Below are 20,270 nucleotides of genomic sequence, written 5' to 3' on the forward strand. Positions count from 1 at the left end.
TATCTCATAAAACTACTTTTATAAATTTTGCCATTATTAAACTGCTTACCGATAATATAACTCTGTGATATCAACCCCAGTGCAAACAAAACATTTTTAAGTTCTTAAAAATAAATAGTACACGGGAAAATTTAATGTCAAAACATTTTTGTATTATAGTGTATGTTCATACATATTTTACATCATTATTTGTAGGTACTTTGTGAATTTCAACACTGATAATTTTGAATATTAGTAACAATCTTTTGTACCTACTTAATTTGTTTGTATCGTTTTAAAAAGTATTACATAACTAAACACGATTCTGCATTGTTTTATTTATTATTATTATAACTATTTATGATAATTATTATTACTTTTTTGAATTTTTTTTAAATAATATATCCAGGAGTCAAAACTTTGTATTCAAAGTTCGTTTTATGCTCAATTACAAATTTATCTGAAAATTGCTGTCGCCATCTAATGACATTTGTTTCAACAGTTTCTGAGCTTGGTCACAGCTGTCAAAGTCTTGTTTATATATACCAATATATTTTTAAAATAAAACAGAAATGACCATAAACAGTACTAATGAATTCTTTCTGAATAAAATTAAAGTAATGCTGATCATTTGAGGTAATCTTTAGTTTAATTCATAATCAGCTTTTGTTACTTTTAAAATTTTATCAAATTTAACCTCAATAATAATAATGGTAAAATCAAAAAAGATTAAATAGCTTGAATGTAATAAATATTTAATATTAAGAACCTTAATGTATTACATTTTAGTCCAAATCTAGTCCGTAATCCAATGTGAATAAACAAATCAAACATTTTCAGAATAAAACATTAATTGTATAAATATTGTAAAGTTTGTGTCAGAATAGCAAACAATAATTAAATTACTCTTTTACCTATTATTTTGTATAAATATTAATTCAATTGTATCATAATAATTCTTTTTAGTTCATTCAGCAATGTGTTTTATGGAATAGTCAACACCAAGTTGCCTCGGTGAGGCAAAATGGATCACTGTGTGCAGGCAGCTGAATCTGGAGCCAGGAATTGGCACCTGCCTGGTAATATGCATTGTATTAGTAATCAAAACTTCAGTTATAAATTTTACTAAATTTTGGGGATTCTTATTTGTTTCTCCAAATGCAGAAATATTTTATATCAAAATTAGTTAATTATAAATTATTACTTCAACTGTCAAATTAACAAAGTGTTTATAATTAGCACCTATAATTTCAATAATATCCCATATGTGGGAATTTGTGACAAATTAAACAGTAAAGTAGTACATATTTTTACATATAATATCGTATTGTAGGAGATGTCCAGAATTAATGATAAGAAATTACTTGAAAAATTAATTAATCGAATTTTTATTTTGAATATTCAAGTCAATCAGATGCTTATATAGTTAACATCATAATATTGTCTGTTAAATACATAGTCATAAAATGAAATACTTATAGATGTTTTATAAAATTAGCGATTTTACAAAATGTCGCAAATTTACTCAAAAATATTGTGTATCAATATTCCTGTATTGCAAAAATAGTTTAAAATGTTTAAAGTAATCCTTTACTTCTGAGTAACCTATCTGTATCTCTATCTAATGTATTTCATTGCAAATTTGTTTGCAGGCTCCCAAAGTTTTGAAAGTGCACAGCTTGAACAATTGTTTCAAAGATATATGAGCTATTTATACCGTGTGCCTGTTAGTTGCTCATTAGTTTTATTAGCTCTTCTATCAGGAATTCAGGCAGCATTTAGTGCTGGTTATGCACGACGTGCAACACTTCAAAATGTTTCTGGGGCTATGCATAGTTTAATATTTGCAGTTATGCTTGTGCTTCTACAGATGAAAATGGCTCAGAAATGGCAACTAATAGCAGTATGTATTGCTAATTATAAATTTACATGCAACTGATATAGAAATATTATGCATCAAAAGTAAACATAAAGACAGTTCTCAATGCCAATTAAAAAAAAATCTGTTTAATTCATTAAAAAAAAAAGCACCAGCTTTGGGTTTATTGGACTTGGATAAATATCAGTAGAATAACAGTTTTTTTTTTGGTTCAAATAATCATTGAAACAATTTTAAGTTCCTTTTGTTATTTAAAACTATTTATGGTTTTTTTACTATATTTTTTTGGAATATGTTATTATTTGATCAGGGAATTGAGGAAATCACTTTCATCTTTAATTTATATCTGCTTCTGATTTTAATTCAATAATGATACTTGCCCTTATAACCCAAAGATGACATTAAAATTATTTTTTTTAGGTCTGTTATACCATTTTATTATTTTGTACGACCTTAACTGTGACGACAATGGCAGCTGATTTGATGCAATTTACATTACCTGCTGAATCTCATGGAGTTAGTTCAGAAGGCGTTTGGCTAGTGTCTTTTATTTCATTTATTGCTTACACTATGATGCCATTGTATGCTTGGCATGCTAGCCTTTTTGGAATATGTTTAACAATTATTCAAGTTGGAGTCAGTTTTATTACAACAAAGCATTACTTGGATACTTACTGGTATCAAGTGAGTTCCATAACTAATTGGCCTCTCTTTACATTCTGTTTAACATTAGTTTCAAATTTACCTAAATTTAGAGTTAAAATTACTATACTTGAAATTTTATATTTATATTAAAATTTAATTATCTAATCCAATTAGAAAATATAAGGTTTACCTAAATTCTTTGCCTATATTCTAGGTTGGTGCAAATTTACTCATTTTTGTAGCAGTCAATGCTTGTGGAATTATTTTGCATAGATTTACAGAACAGAATCACAGAAAAGCTTTTCTTGACACAAGAAAATTAATTTCTGCCAAACTGGATTATGATGACGAAAATGAGAGATTGGACAGAATTTTATTATCACTTTTACCCCAGCATGTTGCTGGTGAAATGAAATTTGATCTTACCCATGCATTCAGAGATACACCTACACATAAATCTTATCTACAATATCATGAGAAATTAAGGTATTATATAAATTATACATAAACTAAGTTGAATGCGCACCATCAATTTATTTTTATATCATGAGCTTAGTTAGAGGCAGGTATTTCTTTTTGTCAAATACAAAGTAATATACATAGTAAGAGAACAAAAGCATTATTAAATTGGCTTCATGATTGTTATGATAATTAATTATTCAAATATAAAACAAATAAGTTAGTCATAATAATTGTAATACTTATGTTAATTCTTATTTTGATCATTTCCTGGCTATGCCCATGGTATATAGATAGCACTTAATATATATTGTTGAACTTTATGATAATGAATTATTTTATCAAATAATTTTATATTTTGCAATTTTCTTCAAAGAATTTTTATTTATCTAATTATACACCTAATATATGAAAATTCTAATTTTATATATATTGTTAAGAAAAACACATTTAAAATCCAATGTATTTAATATTCCATGAAATTGGTGGAATGAAGTATTATATATATATATATATATATATATATATATATATATATATAGTTTCTCTTAAGCATCTTCTTTTTGCTCTTTTTCATTACTGCTCAATCTACGCTTTAGTTTTTGTGTTGGTTGATCAGAAGATTGTGTCATAGATTGCAGTCGACGCATATCTCTTTTTAGAATAATTCTTTTTCTCTTGACATTATTCTCATCATAATAATCTTCCAAAATTCTTTTATCAGCACTGCTGTCGCTGTCATAGTTAGTTGAAATTTTAGTAGAAGATTCATTTTTGGCAGGAGCCACAAAAGCTGTTTTATTGCTCTTCAAACTTTGAGCTGTTCTGAGCATTTCGATATGCTTGTTTTTTCCTTGCAGCTGGTCCAATAAAACTTCTTTTGCATCTGTTAGTGATTTTATTGTTATTTTATTCTGCATTAACTCTTGCAAAAGTTTCATGTTCTCAGATGATTTTGATTCTAATCTTTGTGAAGTGTTACTCAAGTTTCGATTTAGTTCATTTACTAAAGTATCATACTCGGATAACTTCATATTTTTCTCAGCAATCTCTTGTTCTTTATTAGTTTTATATGAGTTATATTTTTCTGTTAAATCCTTGATATGTTGTTGTAGCTCCAAATTTTGTTTTTCAGCAAATGCTTGTTCAGCTTTTATTTTTTGTTGACATTCGGCTTTACACAAATCAAGATGATTAGCAAGATCTTTTATGGCTCTCAAATCATTGTCAGATTTTTGTTTATATTCCTGATTAAGTTGTTCAAAAACTGTGAGGTCTGATTTCAGTTTCATATTTTCTTCTTTCAATGCTTCTGTGTTTGTTAATAACTTATTCATGCTATCTATGATTGTTTCATTTTCGATTTTAGTAGTTGCAGAAGACGCCGATTCTTGCTTGTATTTTTCTAGAATATTTTCATAGTCCTGCTGTAAGATATTAATTTTATTTGTGAGTTCAGTTATATCTGATTTATAATTTGTAATTTTATTCATAGATTCTGCATGTTGCTGCTCAAGTTCATTGATTTGTTTTTGCATAACAGAATTGTGGTCTGCGCTTTTTGTCAGTTCAGCATTTAGACTGTCAACATTTTCTGACAACATTATCTCCTTTTTTTTCATCTCTTCCAGGGATTTCTTATATGAACACAAATCATTTTTCTGATGAATGTTTATTGCATATAATTGTTGATTCAGAATATCAATATTTTTCTGTAGATTCTGTTTATCTATCACTTGTTTGCGAAGATAATTTTGCATTTCAGGCCACAAATTTTCAATATTTGTCAATCTTTGTTCTACGAAATTTGTATTTATCTTCAGATTTTCCCAATCGGTAGCTGTTATGCATCTTTCATCTTTTTCTAGTTTGAAATCTTTTTTGCATTGTTCATATAATAATTGCAGTTCGGTCAAATCTTTAATCTGGCGTGTGTATCTCTCCTCTGATTGTTTCAAGCGTTTTCTTAAATCGCGAATTTCGAAATCGTATTTTGTCTTTTGATTTATTAAGTGTTTTAATTGTGTGTTTATTTTTACATTATACTCGTCGACCTCCAGTTGAGTTGCATAATTGATTGCATTTTCAGTTTTGCTACTACTGCTCTGTTGAGGGTTACCTTTATCGAGAAGATCAGAGTTGAAACTTGGCCTCTCATAATTAGGATCTGCATCTCTTGTTTCTATCTCATTTCGATTTTCTTGTTGTTCAGGGTTAAATTCAATATTACTTTCATGATCTGAATCGTCGATATATGGTAGATCGTGATTGACATACGAACGGTACGAATCGCCTTCTTCAAAATATCTTACGTTTTCCCCGTCTGTACATTCTTCTTGAAATAAGAAATCTTCGGCTTGAGTATTCATTTTTGATGAATACTGTTCCTAAAAATAAATGAATTTTTGGAATACACATAACCATCATTTATTAAATTAATTATAAACGCATCGAAATGATTGGCGAATATAACAGTTAATTCTTCAAAATTCGGATTGGTTAATTATGCATTTATTTACTTACATCTATTTAATAAATACCACTTTTTGTCGATTATTAGTTAACAACTGATAACTAACTTATTTTTAAATTTTTTAACCCTTTTATAATTGATAACTGTCTGCGTAATTATTAATATTGCATCTGTGCACTGAAGTTATAACATTACAAAAGAGTGCCAACTTCAAAATAAAAAAAATGCAACTTCATATTTTCAAGCTATGTATTTCCAGGAATATGCTCTATTATATTTTTTTATATCTGCTAGTTTTAACAATAAGATTACAATATAATCTATAAGTTTGAAAATCAAAATCAAGAAAAAAAAATAAAATAAAAAAATTAAAGAAAAGATATAGAATAAATAAATGAAAAAATAATAATAAAAATAATAGTATTAAGGGGCACAACTAGTGCGAAATTTTCAAAAAATCGAATTTTGAATTTCCCATATTAAAAATATCTTTAAAAATAACATAATAAAATTTTAAATCGATATCTCAAATAGTTTTTGAGTTACAGCCATTTAAAAGAGTATATAGAGTATATAGTATAACGATAATTTTATCTTTAAACGCGTTTTTCTCGAAACAGCACTTTTCGAATTTGCTGGAGTGATTACTCTGAGAAAAATGATCCGATCGCTATCAATTTTTTTTGCGTTTCCTCTATATAGTTCTTCATACGATGACCCTCCAGTTTTTGATCTGATCAAAAATCGAATTTTGGCAGGCAATTAATATTTTTTTCACACATGCCGCCATTTTATCAATTTTTGATTTTTTTTGTTCGCCCGAGGGTCATTGTACAGACAATATGTCCTAGTTTAACGAGATTTTTTTTTATTATGTTTTATCAACGGAGAAGGCTGCAATCACTCCAGCAGTGGAGGACCTCTTTTTTGGCGCCGCCGAAGATTGCGTGTCATTTCAAAAATATTTAATATTTTATTTAAAAAATTACTGTATATTCTCAAAACATGTATAAACATAGCTTCAAAATTTCAAATAGGTGGATTCACTAGTTCTTTTGTTCTTTTAATTTCCATAAATGACCTTTTTTAGATTGTCATACTAGGTGGGTCCCTTAATAATGTAAATAATAATCAACTAGTTGGTATTGGTATTTTGCCTTGAGGAACTTCCCGATTTGTGTAAATAATCGACTTAATCAATAAAATATAAATTAATTTATGAGTAGTTAAAAGTATTCGAAGTGGATTTATTACACATGATTGAAAATCAAAGACGTCAACCCGGTCAAAAATCAATAATTTTTATAATTGAGCCAGTTTTTTTTGTAGGATTTTAATTGTTTAGTATTAAGACCAAGTACTCTATCGTTATACCAAGTAAATCATTTAATTTTAATTTTAACTAGTGGGGCGCATGGAATCGCCGTGGTTTAAGGCAAATTGCTCGAGGAATATTATCTGTTTTTAAACAGATTATTATAAATTCTGTAATATCGTTAAATATTTATAAGAATTATACAAACTGAATTGCAAAGTTGAAATTATTTGTTTAAAGTATAATAGAACTTTAGTCAGAATTAAAAATAAAATCTGAATTATTTTCGATATGCAAAAAATTTTTTTGAAAAGAAAAATTAAAAAAAATTTGGAAACAAACTTTTTATTTCAAAATCAATTATTTTCTTAAAACAAGCAGAAGGTTCTTTGAATCATTCAAATCGTACGCTTAGTTCTCTCAGAAACTGTCATTTTTTGCACATTTAGCCCTGTATCTTCGAAATGGCTGGGCCTGCCTTTACTAAAAACTAATAACCACTTCGCCCAATCATTACTAATTGAATATTTTTTAGATCATTCAAATCGGATGCTCCATTCTTTCAAAAACTCGATTTCTATTTTCTGCACTCTTTGCTCTTTATCTCCGTAACTGCTGGACCTGCCTTTTCCAAAAACTAATCAGCCCATCTCCCTATCAATAGGGATCGAATGTTTTTTTGAACCATTCAAATCGGTTGCTCCGTGCGCCCGAAAACTTAAACGAAAAAATGCGGACACACAAAACACACACATACATCCATTTTTTCTGAGGTATGCCAAAATGTTCAGAAACCTTCAAAACGTCGAGAAATGCAAAAATTTTCTATTTCGATTTTTGGACGATTACAATAACTTACCCTTCGGGAAGTTAACAAATGTCAAAAGAATTACTCATTTTCTCAAACTTTGATGAATTTTTAAAATTAAACTACTTGTTGTAAGGCCGTAATATTAGTAAGTTCTATAAGACCATGATATATATCACCAAAAAAAGTTTCATAAAAATCGGCTTGATTTTTTTTTCAACAGTTAATTACAAAAAAACGGCTCGTAGATTTTCACGTAAAACTAATCATGGTTGCAGTATCATTCCCAACTAATATCTTTCGAGCAGTTTTTGATTTTTTCAAATCGATTCGGTAGTATGAGCTTAAATGTGGACGAAAAGTTTAACACTTTTTTCCAAATTACAAAGAGACGGCTCGGTCGATCGTAGCACAAAACTGAGACACGATAATCTTCATCGAGATACATCAAAAGGTTTTTAAATTTCTGAAATCGGTTCAGGCGTTTTTGAGCAAACGTCGATGAAAGTTCTAATTTTGACAAATTCCAAAAAGACCATACTAATTTTTGCAAACTTTGATGAATTTTTAAAGTTAAACGAGTTGTCGTAGGGCCGTAATATTTTAGTATGATCTAGAAGGCTATGGTACATACCGTTAAAAATAATAATAAAAATCGACGAAAAAAATTTTTTAACGCCTTATTACAAGGAAACGGCCCGGCCGATCTCTACCAAAAACTAATCAGCACGATTCCCAACAAGAATGGCTTGAAACGTCGAGAAAACATAAAATTATCGAATCGGATTTTTTGATGAAAACATAAACTTCTCCTTCGGGAAGTTAATAATAAATAATAATTATAAATAACTTGTTTAAAAATTTTCCTGTGCAAAACAGAGAAAATTATGTTGTTGACGATATATCACTGGGCCATTTTCTTTTCAGGCATTTTAATTTTTCGGCTGCCTGCACTATTTGCATTTCCGGATTGACGTTTGCATCCAATTTGTTTTGAAAGATTAAACTTCTGTTTTTGATAACTTCCACTACTGTGGGAATTTTTAAGTCCTTATGGATCATGTGGTTCTACTTTATATGGCTTATACTTGTTCATTTACGATGTGGTTCTACTTTACGTGGTTTATACTTGTTCATCTATTTCAGCCAGTTTATTTCCTTCAGTTTCAAATCTATTTGTTTTTTTATTGAAATATGCATTTTCCAATTTAGTTTACTATCTATATATATTTCTAGGTATTCCACGGATTCTTGGTTTAGTATAATTGTCTTATTCAAATACAAGGCAGGTTTTGTGTGGCTTCTCAGTGAAATGATGAGGTGTTGAGATTTCTGAACGTTAGTTTTTATGTTCCATTTATCTAGCCATAGTTATGTCTTTGCCAGATTATTTTGAAGTAAAGAAGTAGCTGTTATCACATCCTTATGACTTGAGGTAATGGCAATGTCATCAGCATATGTGCTCAGCCGGATCGAGTGGCATATCACTCGTGAATAGCAGATATAATATTGGACTGAGAGCACTACCTTGCGGAACACCGGAATGAATTGGTTCTGGAGAGGAGAGTTCTTCGTTTTCTTTAATTTGAAAAGTTCTGTTAGATAAGTATGATTCCAAAATTGTGAAGTATTTTGGAAATGTTTTCTTTAATTTTGACGATTGAGTTGGTTGTTCTGTTGCATTGCTGAATTGTTGAATGATATCTTCTGAAACCAAATTGGTGGTTAGGTATCGAGGTTTCTTTGGGATGGTCTAATAGTCTTTGTAAAATAAGTCTTTCTAATACTTTCGATAGGGATGGAAGAAAACTTATAGGTTGATAAGATTTTACGTCAAATGAATCTTTGCTTGGTTTTGGAATCATTTTGATTTTTGCATTCTTCCAAACAGATGCTCAGAAGTTAAATTGAAAAATTGAGTTGAAAATGGTTGTGATTATTAAGAAACATTTTGGTGGAAGTAGAATTTTAGGAAAGACTTCATTGTTAATGGACGCTGAACACGAATATGTGTATTTAAATTTTCGTATCATATAATGGCTTTTTAAATTTAGTTTCTTTATAATTTTATAAAGTAACCAGAGCGTTTCAGACTGTCTTGGAATTAACTACGCTCAAAAATATGAGAAACGATCTAAGGTCGTTTTTAATTTAAATTTGTGATTACTCTATGGCTTCAACAATGGTTTAAAATTTGCATAGATACTATATATATAACAAAAACTGAACTAATTTTTGTTCTTTATTGAATATAATTTAGGCTGGAAAGTTGAAAGTGTTTATAAAGTTTTCATTAAATTATAGTTTGTGTTTTGAAATAATTATTATGATAATAATAGTTTATATAATTTCAGTTTTCTATTTGCCGATATTGTTGGTTTCACCCAATTAAGTGCACAATGCGGTCCACTAGAACTTGTTCGCATAATGAATGAATTGTTTGGTAGATTTGATCACTTATCAAACGTGAGTAATTCAACTTTTTATTATTCAATCAAACTGATATATAGTTTACTTAAATCATATTTCGCATATTTATACATTTTCTTCTATAGTCCAGTCATTATAGTAAATTCATCTCGCAATTCGAGATACCCAGCTGTAAGTCTGTAAATACTTGTATATCGATACCCTAAAGTTATGTAGGTTTTGAGACAACTTTAGGGTGTCAATATACAAGTATTTACAGACATACAACTGGGTATCTCTGAGATTCGAATTCCGAGATTATTACCTAATTTAAGCTAAAATGACTGGATTATATATGCAATTATATAGTACAATATCGAAATAACAAAATAATGAAAGGACATTTTTCTAAATGCTTGAATAGGAGAACCACTGTTTACGAATAAAGTTATTAGGCGATTGCTATTTTTGTGTTTCTGGAATCAATGAAATGAGGTCTGACCATGCTCGTTGCTGTGTAGAGCTTGGACTTGATTTGATAGAAGCAATTTGGTAAGCATATTGGAAATTATATATATATATATATATATATATATATATATATATTATAGAATTTTATGATATGAGTGGAACGAATATTAATTGTTTAATATGAACAAAACAGCACTCAGATTTGTTTAACACAACTTTATTTTATGATTACAGACGTTTCGAGACCATGGTGTGTCTCATCTTCAGTGTAATTTCAAAAACAGTTACTTATATACTACACATTCTTTAATACTTTATTTGAATTTCATTTAATTTTTTGATATACAAAGTAAAATTTTTTGATATATATATATATATATATATATATATATATATACAGGGCCGGTCCTGGGGTACTTAGCGCCCGCATAAAACTTTTTTTCTAGCGCCCCTCCCCCTATTAATTTTAACTTAACACTTAATAGTTTATCATTGACATTATTTAAATATTTACAATTTTTTTTTTAAATTAATTTTTGATTATTCTGGATTTAGTACACAAAAATTAGATATAATCTAAAAGCGTATAAAATACAATGATTTGAAATTTATTTAGTAAATCGAGGCGATTCGCGGGTTGATTATCCAATATTTTTGAATTTTCGTGCAATATTAATATTTGGGTTTTGAAACATTGTACTGATTTATTATGCGATTTATTGAGCAAATCATGCCAAGAGAGCTAAAAAAACTAGCTTTTTATTTTCAAACATAACACTCGAAAACTAATTATATTTGATATGTATTATTTCTGCATAGTTCATATTTATTAAATTTAGAGTATAGACACCACTAGGTATAAAAAATAAAAACCTTAAGATTTTCGTTCCAAAGTAAATTTTGCTTTCATTTTTATTATTTGTTCCATTTCCATAACCCTAACCACGCATGTCTTCAACATTCAAAGTTCATCAGATGAGAAACATTTACAACAAAAACAAAAGTTACAATTCAATTTCTCGGAATAAACATGCTATTTTCTAAGCACTGACACCCCATTTTGCATTTTCCCGATTATAATTTGTTCATATTTTTTCGTTCCGTTTCAACTAAATCAGCTCGCAATTTTTCGTCAATAATGCCCAATAATTAATTTAATCTTTCGCAGGTTTGCGCTTACGGGATTGAACACTAGATAATTTCTTTTTCGATTCCACGGTAACTTCAAACAAAGAAAAAATTGAATAAGTAGAATAAGCAATAAACAGAGCTGTTATTTACTAATTTGCAGACTAATTAATCGGTTAATTGTTTCTACTGATATCACATTGCAAAATAAATATGCTTTTTGTGTCTCCGTATCCCTAGTTAAGTTAGATTGTTTATTACAATTTATCAAGTATTCTAGATTTTATATAAATGATAAAAAATATAAATAATATATTATAAATTTATATTCCAAAACTCGTTTTGGCGCCCCCTAAGGCATGCAAGGCAGGACCGGCCCTGAATATATAAGTAGCACATTATTAGCTTAAGTTTAAATATACTTATCTATTTAGAATATTTATCTATTTAGTAGTTTTGTTTACTAATGACAATTGATATGAAATAATATTAAATTGGTTACTAATGAAAGTAATTTAGTAACTAAAATTAATTTAATTTATTAAAAATTTTATTGAAAAAGTTGTATGTAAACAACTTTAACAACAACAATGCATTATTTTCAAAATCTAGTTTCCGTCTTTATGGGTGCTATTTTCATTTTATTACCTATAGGTATCACAGAAAATTATCATAATTTTGTTTAAATTATGTCGCACAAAATGTAATAATGTGTAATAAATATCTGAAAATCTTTTATTGTCAATATTACAATCGAGTTTGAATACTGTTTACATAAGTGTTCATAACTTCACGCTGCAAGCATTTTCTGTGCAAATAGTGTTTACATTAATTAAGTAATCATCTTTTTTGTTACTTAATTTTTAATGCTATTTAATCTTGAAATTTTGAAGTCAAATGATTGGTCAAACAAATGCTCCGTTGAGTATTCGAGTTGGAATTCACTCCGGTTCTGCGACATGTTACGTATCAGGAATAAAAAGGAGACAATTTGATATTTGGTCAAAAAATGTATCCATGGCTAGAAGATTGCAAATGTCAGGAGACGCTGGTAAAGTTCACGTGTCCAGAGCCACCATTGATGCGTTGACGGGCGAGTATGACGTAACAGATGCTCCAGGAGGGACATATTATATTGTCCCACCACCACGCAGAAGAAAAGTGAGTTTGTTTTAATTTATTAAAAAAACTATACAAAGGTACTTTGTTTCACTTAATATGTTGATTATATAAATCAGCATATGTCTGGTATATGCAAATATACATATAACATCTTTTTATATACATATATTTTAGTTTTATATACATATATAAATACAATGTTCTTATTCCTGCACACATATAACATACTATTTCCGTATGTTGCAGCAAAATGCTTCAAGATTGAATTAACTACTATCATAAATAATTTAAAATATTTTATACAAATACAATTAGGTAAAATTTAAGTTTATCCTAGTGGCGAGACAAATGATATTTCAAAGCATTTGTGTCTTTGACATTGATAAACAATTATCCCCTATTTGCAACATTATCATTTAACGCAGTTACTGGTGTGCAGAATATTTTGTTTGAAGTTCTAAAGATTAAAAAAATATTACTTTTTCGTTCATCTATAAAGTTCAAATAATTTGCTAAAGGCATAACGCCATACATTACTAACTTGTTTTCTAATTTACTAATTTTTATTATAGGCGCTCGCATTATGCACTTTGGAAATGAATGCACCACTGGGTACGCTGCAAAAACACGAATTATCTATTAGAAAAGTTGCGAGTATAAATCAATTACTGCACAACATAAAATTTGGAGCGGAAATTCCATTTGCTTTCATCGGTGAAAATGAGAGTGCTAATGCACCAAGAGTTGATGCTGATTCTTCAGCTTCTAAAGTATGTTAGCATAAAATAATTTTGGAAATTAATACTAACTTGAAAATATTATACTGCTATGGACACTAATTTTTAATCAGTCTGATCTGATAATCCTATAGATATATTTCTTTAAAGTATTTATAATTCATGATTTTGAATGATACATAATCCTATTATTTCAAACCGTTGCAAGATTTTAATTATGACTAATTAAATGAGAATAATTACAAGGAATATGAAATAGGTTTAACTCACTGAAATAAAATTTGAGCTTCAACATTTTTTTTAAAAGTTGCCTTAATAAGAAAGATGGAAAAAAACTTAAAACAAAATATTTCAAATGTTGGTAATTTAATTTATTTGATAGTAAATTTTGATGATTTAATATGAACATAAATAATTTTTTTCAAAATTTTTACTCTGCATATTTTCACATTCCCATTATTGAATTTTTATTTGAAGAAAACAGGAATTATTTTTTTTGGAATAAAATTTAATTTAGAATATATGTTTTTAGGTTACTGGTGTTTCAAATCTAAGACCTTTCAAGAAAAGATCTTGCAATGTTCTAAGAAATCTGCATACAAGCAACCGCATTGATAGAAATCTAGCAACAGCCATAGAAGCTCAATACTTGGATTTAGAAAACGATGCTCAGATAGGATATCTGACTTTATGTCTTCGAGATAAGCAGAATGAAGCCATGGTATTTATAATTTTTAATAAATTACACATGCTTATTTGTAAAATATGTTTCAATAAGAAAGAATTATTATACTTATTCATTGGTAACTTTCCAGTATCGTCATGAATGTGACCCAGAATTTGCTGCATCTCTTTGGTGTTGCTTGATATTGGTTGTTTGTGGTGCAGGAATCCAAGGCCTTATGCTACCTAGAACTTTATTTTTACTACTGCTTTTCTTAACGGCCTTTGCCTGGGTCACTTCATTACTGATGTTATTACTAGCAGCAAGGTTACAATGGATATTCTGGGATGTTACTAAAAGTTTTACTTTAAGACTAGCGTTGACAATTTTTACTGTTTTACTTGTTTTCTCAGTATCAATTTTGAATGTGGTGAGTAGATTATTCATTTATGATTTTATATTGAAATCAGTTTATATCTATATTGTTAAAAAAACATACTTTGTCTGTATACCTGATTAAATGTTAAAATAATGTTAGCGATTGGTAATCATCACAATAATAAATTGAATGTTTTTCTTATTTTTTGGATCTTAATCCTTTGTGTGTTTAAATAGGATTTTATTACCTGCTTTCATTCTACTATATGGAAAGTTGATGTATAATTTTTTATTATATAATTAATTTTATTTTTCAGTTCACTTGTTTGCCCAATCCTTCATGTGAAATATCTCAGGCACATTCAGTTAATGATCATTTGTCTTGCCCAGTCCCTATATATGTACCCCTTGGAGGCATTCTATCAGGGTTAGCCGTTGCTGTATTTTTTAAATTATTACTATGGGCAAAGTTATCTATTTTGATCTTCATCATGATTTGTTATACATTGTTTGTCCAGCTCTCTCATATTGATCTATTCCATTGTTATGATTCAATAGTCAGGTGAGTCATTGTATATTATGTTAACATGATGATAGTTCTATCAATAATTTATATTACTCAGACATTAAATTTGGATTGCTGAGTATATAATTCTTTTTGATACCATTTTTTTATCAAAGAAATAATGTTTCTAAATTAATAATCTAATAAATTAACTACTCTGATCTAATTATTGTAATTAATTAGTGAAGAGGATAGAATATTAAAGAAAGTACTTTAATTGAAAGTACTTTTGAAGAGATTGACTTGATAATTGTTAATATTTTGAATAACAAAAACTTAAACCTTAATTTACATATGCAAATACTTGCTTATGTGAACATAATTAAGCTTTTGTTATTCCAAATTTGATTATTGTTTATCAGAGACATTTCTACATATTTTTATTTGGACAAGTTTCATACATAATTTCTTATTTTGCAGATCATTAGTTCCAGCTCATACTTCAAGTCTGGTACAATTATTGATGTTTTTGGTTGCTTCTGGTCTTCATGGAAGATGTTTAGAGAGAGTTATGAGACTGTGTTACTTGAGAAAAAATGAGGCAAATCGTGCAAGACATGAGGCCAATGTTTTACAACAGTCTGGTGTTAGACTATTGCATGATCTCTTACCTCAGCACGTGACACAATTCTATTTAGAGAAACAAAGAAGACCAGGAAGCACAGTAAGATTTTGTTTGATGTATATGGACTCAACCCATTTTTCGGTTTTAACCAAAAAGCAATATAATATTGTTTATATTATATAAACAATATAAAATTTTGTTTTGATAATTGTTTTATTTACATTCAATAATGATGAATTGCATTTTAACACCATCTACAATGCCTTTAAAATACAGTTCAGCCGCTTATAAAAACTTCCATGATAATTTGCTATAATATTTTATTTATTGTGCAGGATCTCTATTGCGAAAGCTATGCTTATGTTGGAGTACTTTTTGCAACAGTGACAGATTACCATGAGTTCTGCACTGATATGGAAAGCAGTACCAATGGTCTTGATTGTTTGCGCCAATTAAATGAAATCATATGCGATTTTGATAAGGTTTGTTATAAAATATATATTTGTGTGTGTGTATTATTCTGAATAGTTATTTATGTAATATTTACTTTTATCACTTATAATTTTTATGATCATTTTAGCTGTTGCAAGAAGATTGTTTTGGAGCAATTGATAAGATCAAATGTTTTGGGTCCACATACATGGCTGCTGTGGGATTGAGTCCAGAACATAAGATTAATCATGGAGATAATAATTCAATAAGAAAATTTATTACTATTCTTCTCGATTTTACGCAAGCTATGCATGCTCGGCTTCTCACATTTAATACATCTACATATAGAAATTTTATGTTAAGAGCAGGTAATTATAATTTTCAATAATTTTATGAAATGTTAATATTATTAGGTGAATATGAAGCAGACTTTTTATTTAACATTTATTACTTATAACTATTATTCTTAGGTGTAAACATTGGTCCAGTAATAGCAGGTGTGATAGGAGCTAATAAACCTCAATATGACATATGGGGTGAAACTGTTAATATCGCCTACCACATGGACTCAACAGGTTTGGCTGGTCTCACACAGGTTACTGAAAATGTAGCTCATGTTATTCGAGATACACATTACAACTTCAAATGTAGAGGAATGGTGAAGATTAAAGGAAAGGGGGATACAATGACATACCTTGTTGTTGAAAGGCAAGACCATCAGTTTAGCACAGGTATATTAAACATTAGATTAACATTATTTTGTACGTAAAGAACGAAACTGAATATATTTGTTACATATCTTACTTTACAACTTTCTAAAATATTACTGAATGCATTTTATCAACATTTTCCATGTTGTCAGGAAGTTCTGTAATTTCTTAAACTGATACAAACATACACACACACAAACACACACTAAATCCCAATTCTTATTGATGAAGTTTATCATGTGTACGTATTGGGAAATTCATACAACTTACCTTTAGGGAAAATGCTACTTTCAACTAGTTTCCTTTGTATCCGTATTTAAAATTTTTCTGAACTACTAAACTATTTTTACTAGCACACAGTCATTTTATACATTTTTATATTATTCTTGTAACCACATTTTTTAGGTGCAACTTATGGCAGAGTGACACCTGGTAGAATAATAAACCATCAAATGATGAATCAACCCCTGCATCGTTATGAGCAATGTGTTCCTGCAAAATATGTTCAGCACTCAATGTTAAATCGGGGAAATTCTAACATGGGAGAAAGCAGTAGACTTTTACCTTATAGTGGAAACAATGGACCTCATATAGTTAAGGCAAGTATTATTTTAGATGTTAGGCATATATATATATATATATACGAGGTGTGTTCAAAAAGTACCCGGAATTACTAATAATTAAATTTCGCGGGTCTGGAGTGTCTGATTGTCAAAATTTTTTTTTATTGTGTTGGTATACATGCCCCTAAAGTATGATGAAATTTTCAGCTATATTCACTGTTTACTTTGTCTGTGGTAGTCGCTAAGGTTCGACGTTGTTTTTCTGAGCTCGGCGATTTTTACAATGGAAGAATTGAAAAGTCAAAGAATTTGTATTAAATTTTGCGTAAAAAATGAAATAAAGTGTTGCAAAGTGCAAAAATTCACCAGATATGGCTCCGTGTGACTTTTTCCTATTCCCAAAGTTGAAGAGACCCATGAAAGGACGGCGGTTTTCCTCGATTGAAGAAAATCGCTGAGAGTGCTCAAGGACATATCAAAAAGTGAATATCAAGGGTGCTTCGAAAATTGGAAAAAACGCTGGCATAAGTGTATTATATCTGGGGGGGACTACTTTGAAGGGGACCACATTAATGTAGACGAATAAATAAATATTTTTTTGAAAAAACGAAAATTCCGGGTACTTTTTGAACAGACCTCGTATATATATATATATATATATATATATATAAAATCTTAAATTTGATGTTGATATAATATATAATTTAAGTTAAAAAATATTACTATATTCATTTTTCCATTAGGTTCTACCTATGCAAAAGAACTGCCAACATGTGTATCACCCAGAGCCTTCTACACACACTATATTCGACCAAACAAATCAACAAGTACAAAGTAGTTTAAACCATTCGCAAATGGAGCCATTTCTTAAACCACTTCCTAAGCCTCCACTACCTGATCATGGCAAGTATTATATTTCCTTCTTTCGTTTTTTTTTTCTATTTTTGACATTAAATTAAAAAAGAGAAGTTTGTTTTCATAAAAAAATCCCATTTGCTATTTTTATGTTTTCTCGACGTTTCAAGCCATTCTGAATCGAATGAGATCAATTTTGGAAAAAGTGTGTGTGTGTGTTTGTATGTGAACAGATTTTTTGCCGTAAATCGACGTTTTTTTAAAAACGTCTGGACCGATTTCAAAAATTTCAAAGCCAATCGATATATTTTGATGTGGATTATCTTTTCTCAGTTCCGTACAGCGATCGGTCGAGCCGTTTTTTTGTAATTTGGAAAAAAGTGTTCTTTGGAAAAAACTTTTCGTCCACATTTAAGCTCATACTACCAAATCGATTTAAAAAAATCAAAAACTGGGTGGAAGATATTAGTTGGGAATGATACTGATTAATTTTAGGTGAAAATCTACCGAGCCGTTTTCTTGTAATTAACTGTTGAAAAAAAAATTAAGCCGATTTTTACGTAACTGTTTTTGGCGATATATATCATGGTCTTATAGAACTTACTGAAATATTACGACCTTACGACAAGTAGTTTTAAATTTTAAAAATTAATCAAAGTTTCAGAAAATGAGTATTTTTTTTTTGATGTTTGTTAAAATTAAAATTAGACGGTTTACTTGGTATAACGATAGAATACTTGATCTTAATGAACATACTAAACGATTAAAGTCCTACGGAAATTGGTTCAATTATAAAAATTATTGATTTGTGAAAATTTCCTTTTAGAAAATACTCCGAGTTAACGTGTTTGTTCACGTTCAATTATGTGTAATAAATCTACTCGGAATACTTTTAATCACTCATAAATAAAAAAATTAATTTATTTTTTATTGATTAAGTTGATTATTTACACAAATCCGGAAGTTCATGTAAATTGCTTCAAGGCAAAATACCAATACCAACTAGTTTTACATGTGTTTAGTTTACTTTATTAACTTCCCACACGAGAAGTTTATGTTTTTGCCAAAAAATCTGACTTACTAATTTTGTTTTCTGGATATCATTCTGAATCATTTGAAACTCGAATTAGAAAAAGTGTGTGTGTGAACCAAATTTTGACTTTTCGTCAAAGTTTTTTCAAAAGTGGCTGAACCAATTTAAAAAAATTAAAGGCCAATCGATGAAACTCATTAAGGACGGATAGTTTTGAGAAACGATTTGCCGAGCCGTTTCTTTAGAGTTTTTAGAGAGAAAACTGCAGAATTCCTGAACTGATTTAAAAAACGATTCGGTTTGATTACTTTAGTTTTAGGTAAAGATTTTTGAGGCCTTTTCTTCATAAGTAGATGCTATTTTTTGTGTTAAACTAGTCCAAGACAAAATGTTACTCACACCTAGTTGAATATTATATTTTAATGTGTAAAACTATTAGATGTTAAACTTATAGTTTTTATCTTAACATTTAGTCTTCATGTTAAGACAATTTTCTATTTGAAGTTCTTAAGTAAGATTTTTATCTTACTTAAGAATTAGCTGCTTATGAAATCCGATCCATAAAACAAGTAATATTTTCAATAATATTATGGACGAACAATATTTATAATTACATAGTAACTAACAATGATGTAAAATATTATAATAATATAATTTATTAATAATTAATTTTTTTGTTAGTTTCTTCTTACCATATCCGTCGAAGTGAAGAACCATCTTCAATGCTAGATACTCGTGGATCATCCGTTGATGAATTAAGTTCTCACATGCAGTCTGCAACATCAACTAGTTCAAGCAGTTCTGATGAAAGTTACAGTAACACCGCACCGGACAGCCCAGTTAAAAAATGGTTATATCCTGGTGATATTCAGGTAGGTCAAAAATATAAGTCTCCAGAAATAAGAGTAAATTAGAAAGTAAATAATATATGTAGGTATATTTTTCGGTTGATCTGGTGAGCGGGCATTACATTAAGAAAAGTTGTATGAACTTTTATATGTTTCGTCTAACGTCCACGCCGAAATTATATTGGATTGTTCGGAAAGTAACTTCGTTTTTTATAGGCATTTTGGCACGTAT

At 29.0% G+C, this 20,270-nt stretch overlaps 2 protein-coding genes across 2 annotated transcripts; both read left to right on the forward strand.

Moving 5' to 3' along the window:
- Window positions 1-524: 524 nt before the first annotated feature.
- LOC113388153 (Ca(2+)/calmodulin-responsive adenylate cyclase-like) lies at window positions 525-16,209 on the forward strand. Its single transcript, XM_026625555.1, has 15 exons — window positions 525-615; window positions 946-1,058; window positions 1,632-1,882; window positions 2,279-2,542; window positions 2,718-2,989; window positions 9,913-10,024; window positions 10,392-10,519; window positions 12,460-12,727; window positions 13,261-13,458; window positions 13,958-14,146; window positions 14,241-14,519; window positions 14,785-15,029; window positions 15,453-15,696; window positions 15,933-16,038; window positions 16,178-16,209. The coding sequence occupies exons 2-15, from the start codon at window positions 1,004-1,006 to the stop codon at window positions 16,207-16,209; spliced, it is 2,643 nt and encodes an 880-aa protein (XP_026481340.1). The 5' UTR covers window positions 525-615; window positions 946-1,003.
- On the forward strand, window positions 16,192-20,062 carry LOC113387796 (Ca(2+)/calmodulin-responsive adenylate cyclase-like; the record flags this gene model as incomplete). Its single annotated transcript, XM_026625172.1, is given in 5 exon segments — window positions 16,192-16,397; window positions 16,500-16,760; window positions 17,145-17,338; window positions 18,046-18,205; window positions 19,872-20,062. Coding segments are annotated over 5 exon segments (966 nt in total), but the record flags the coding sequence as incomplete, so codon positions are not given.
- Window positions 20,063-20,270: the final 208 nt, after the last annotated feature.

This window comes from Ctenocephalides felis, unplaced genomic scaffold (assembly GCF_003426905.1).
Source record: "Ctenocephalides felis isolate EL2017-DRISC unplaced genomic scaffold, ASM342690v1 CF-g0.4_SCAFFOLD_03572, whole genome shotgun sequence".
Lineage (NCBI taxonomy): Eukaryota > Metazoa > Arthropoda > Insecta > Siphonaptera > Pulicidae > Ctenocephalides > Ctenocephalides felis.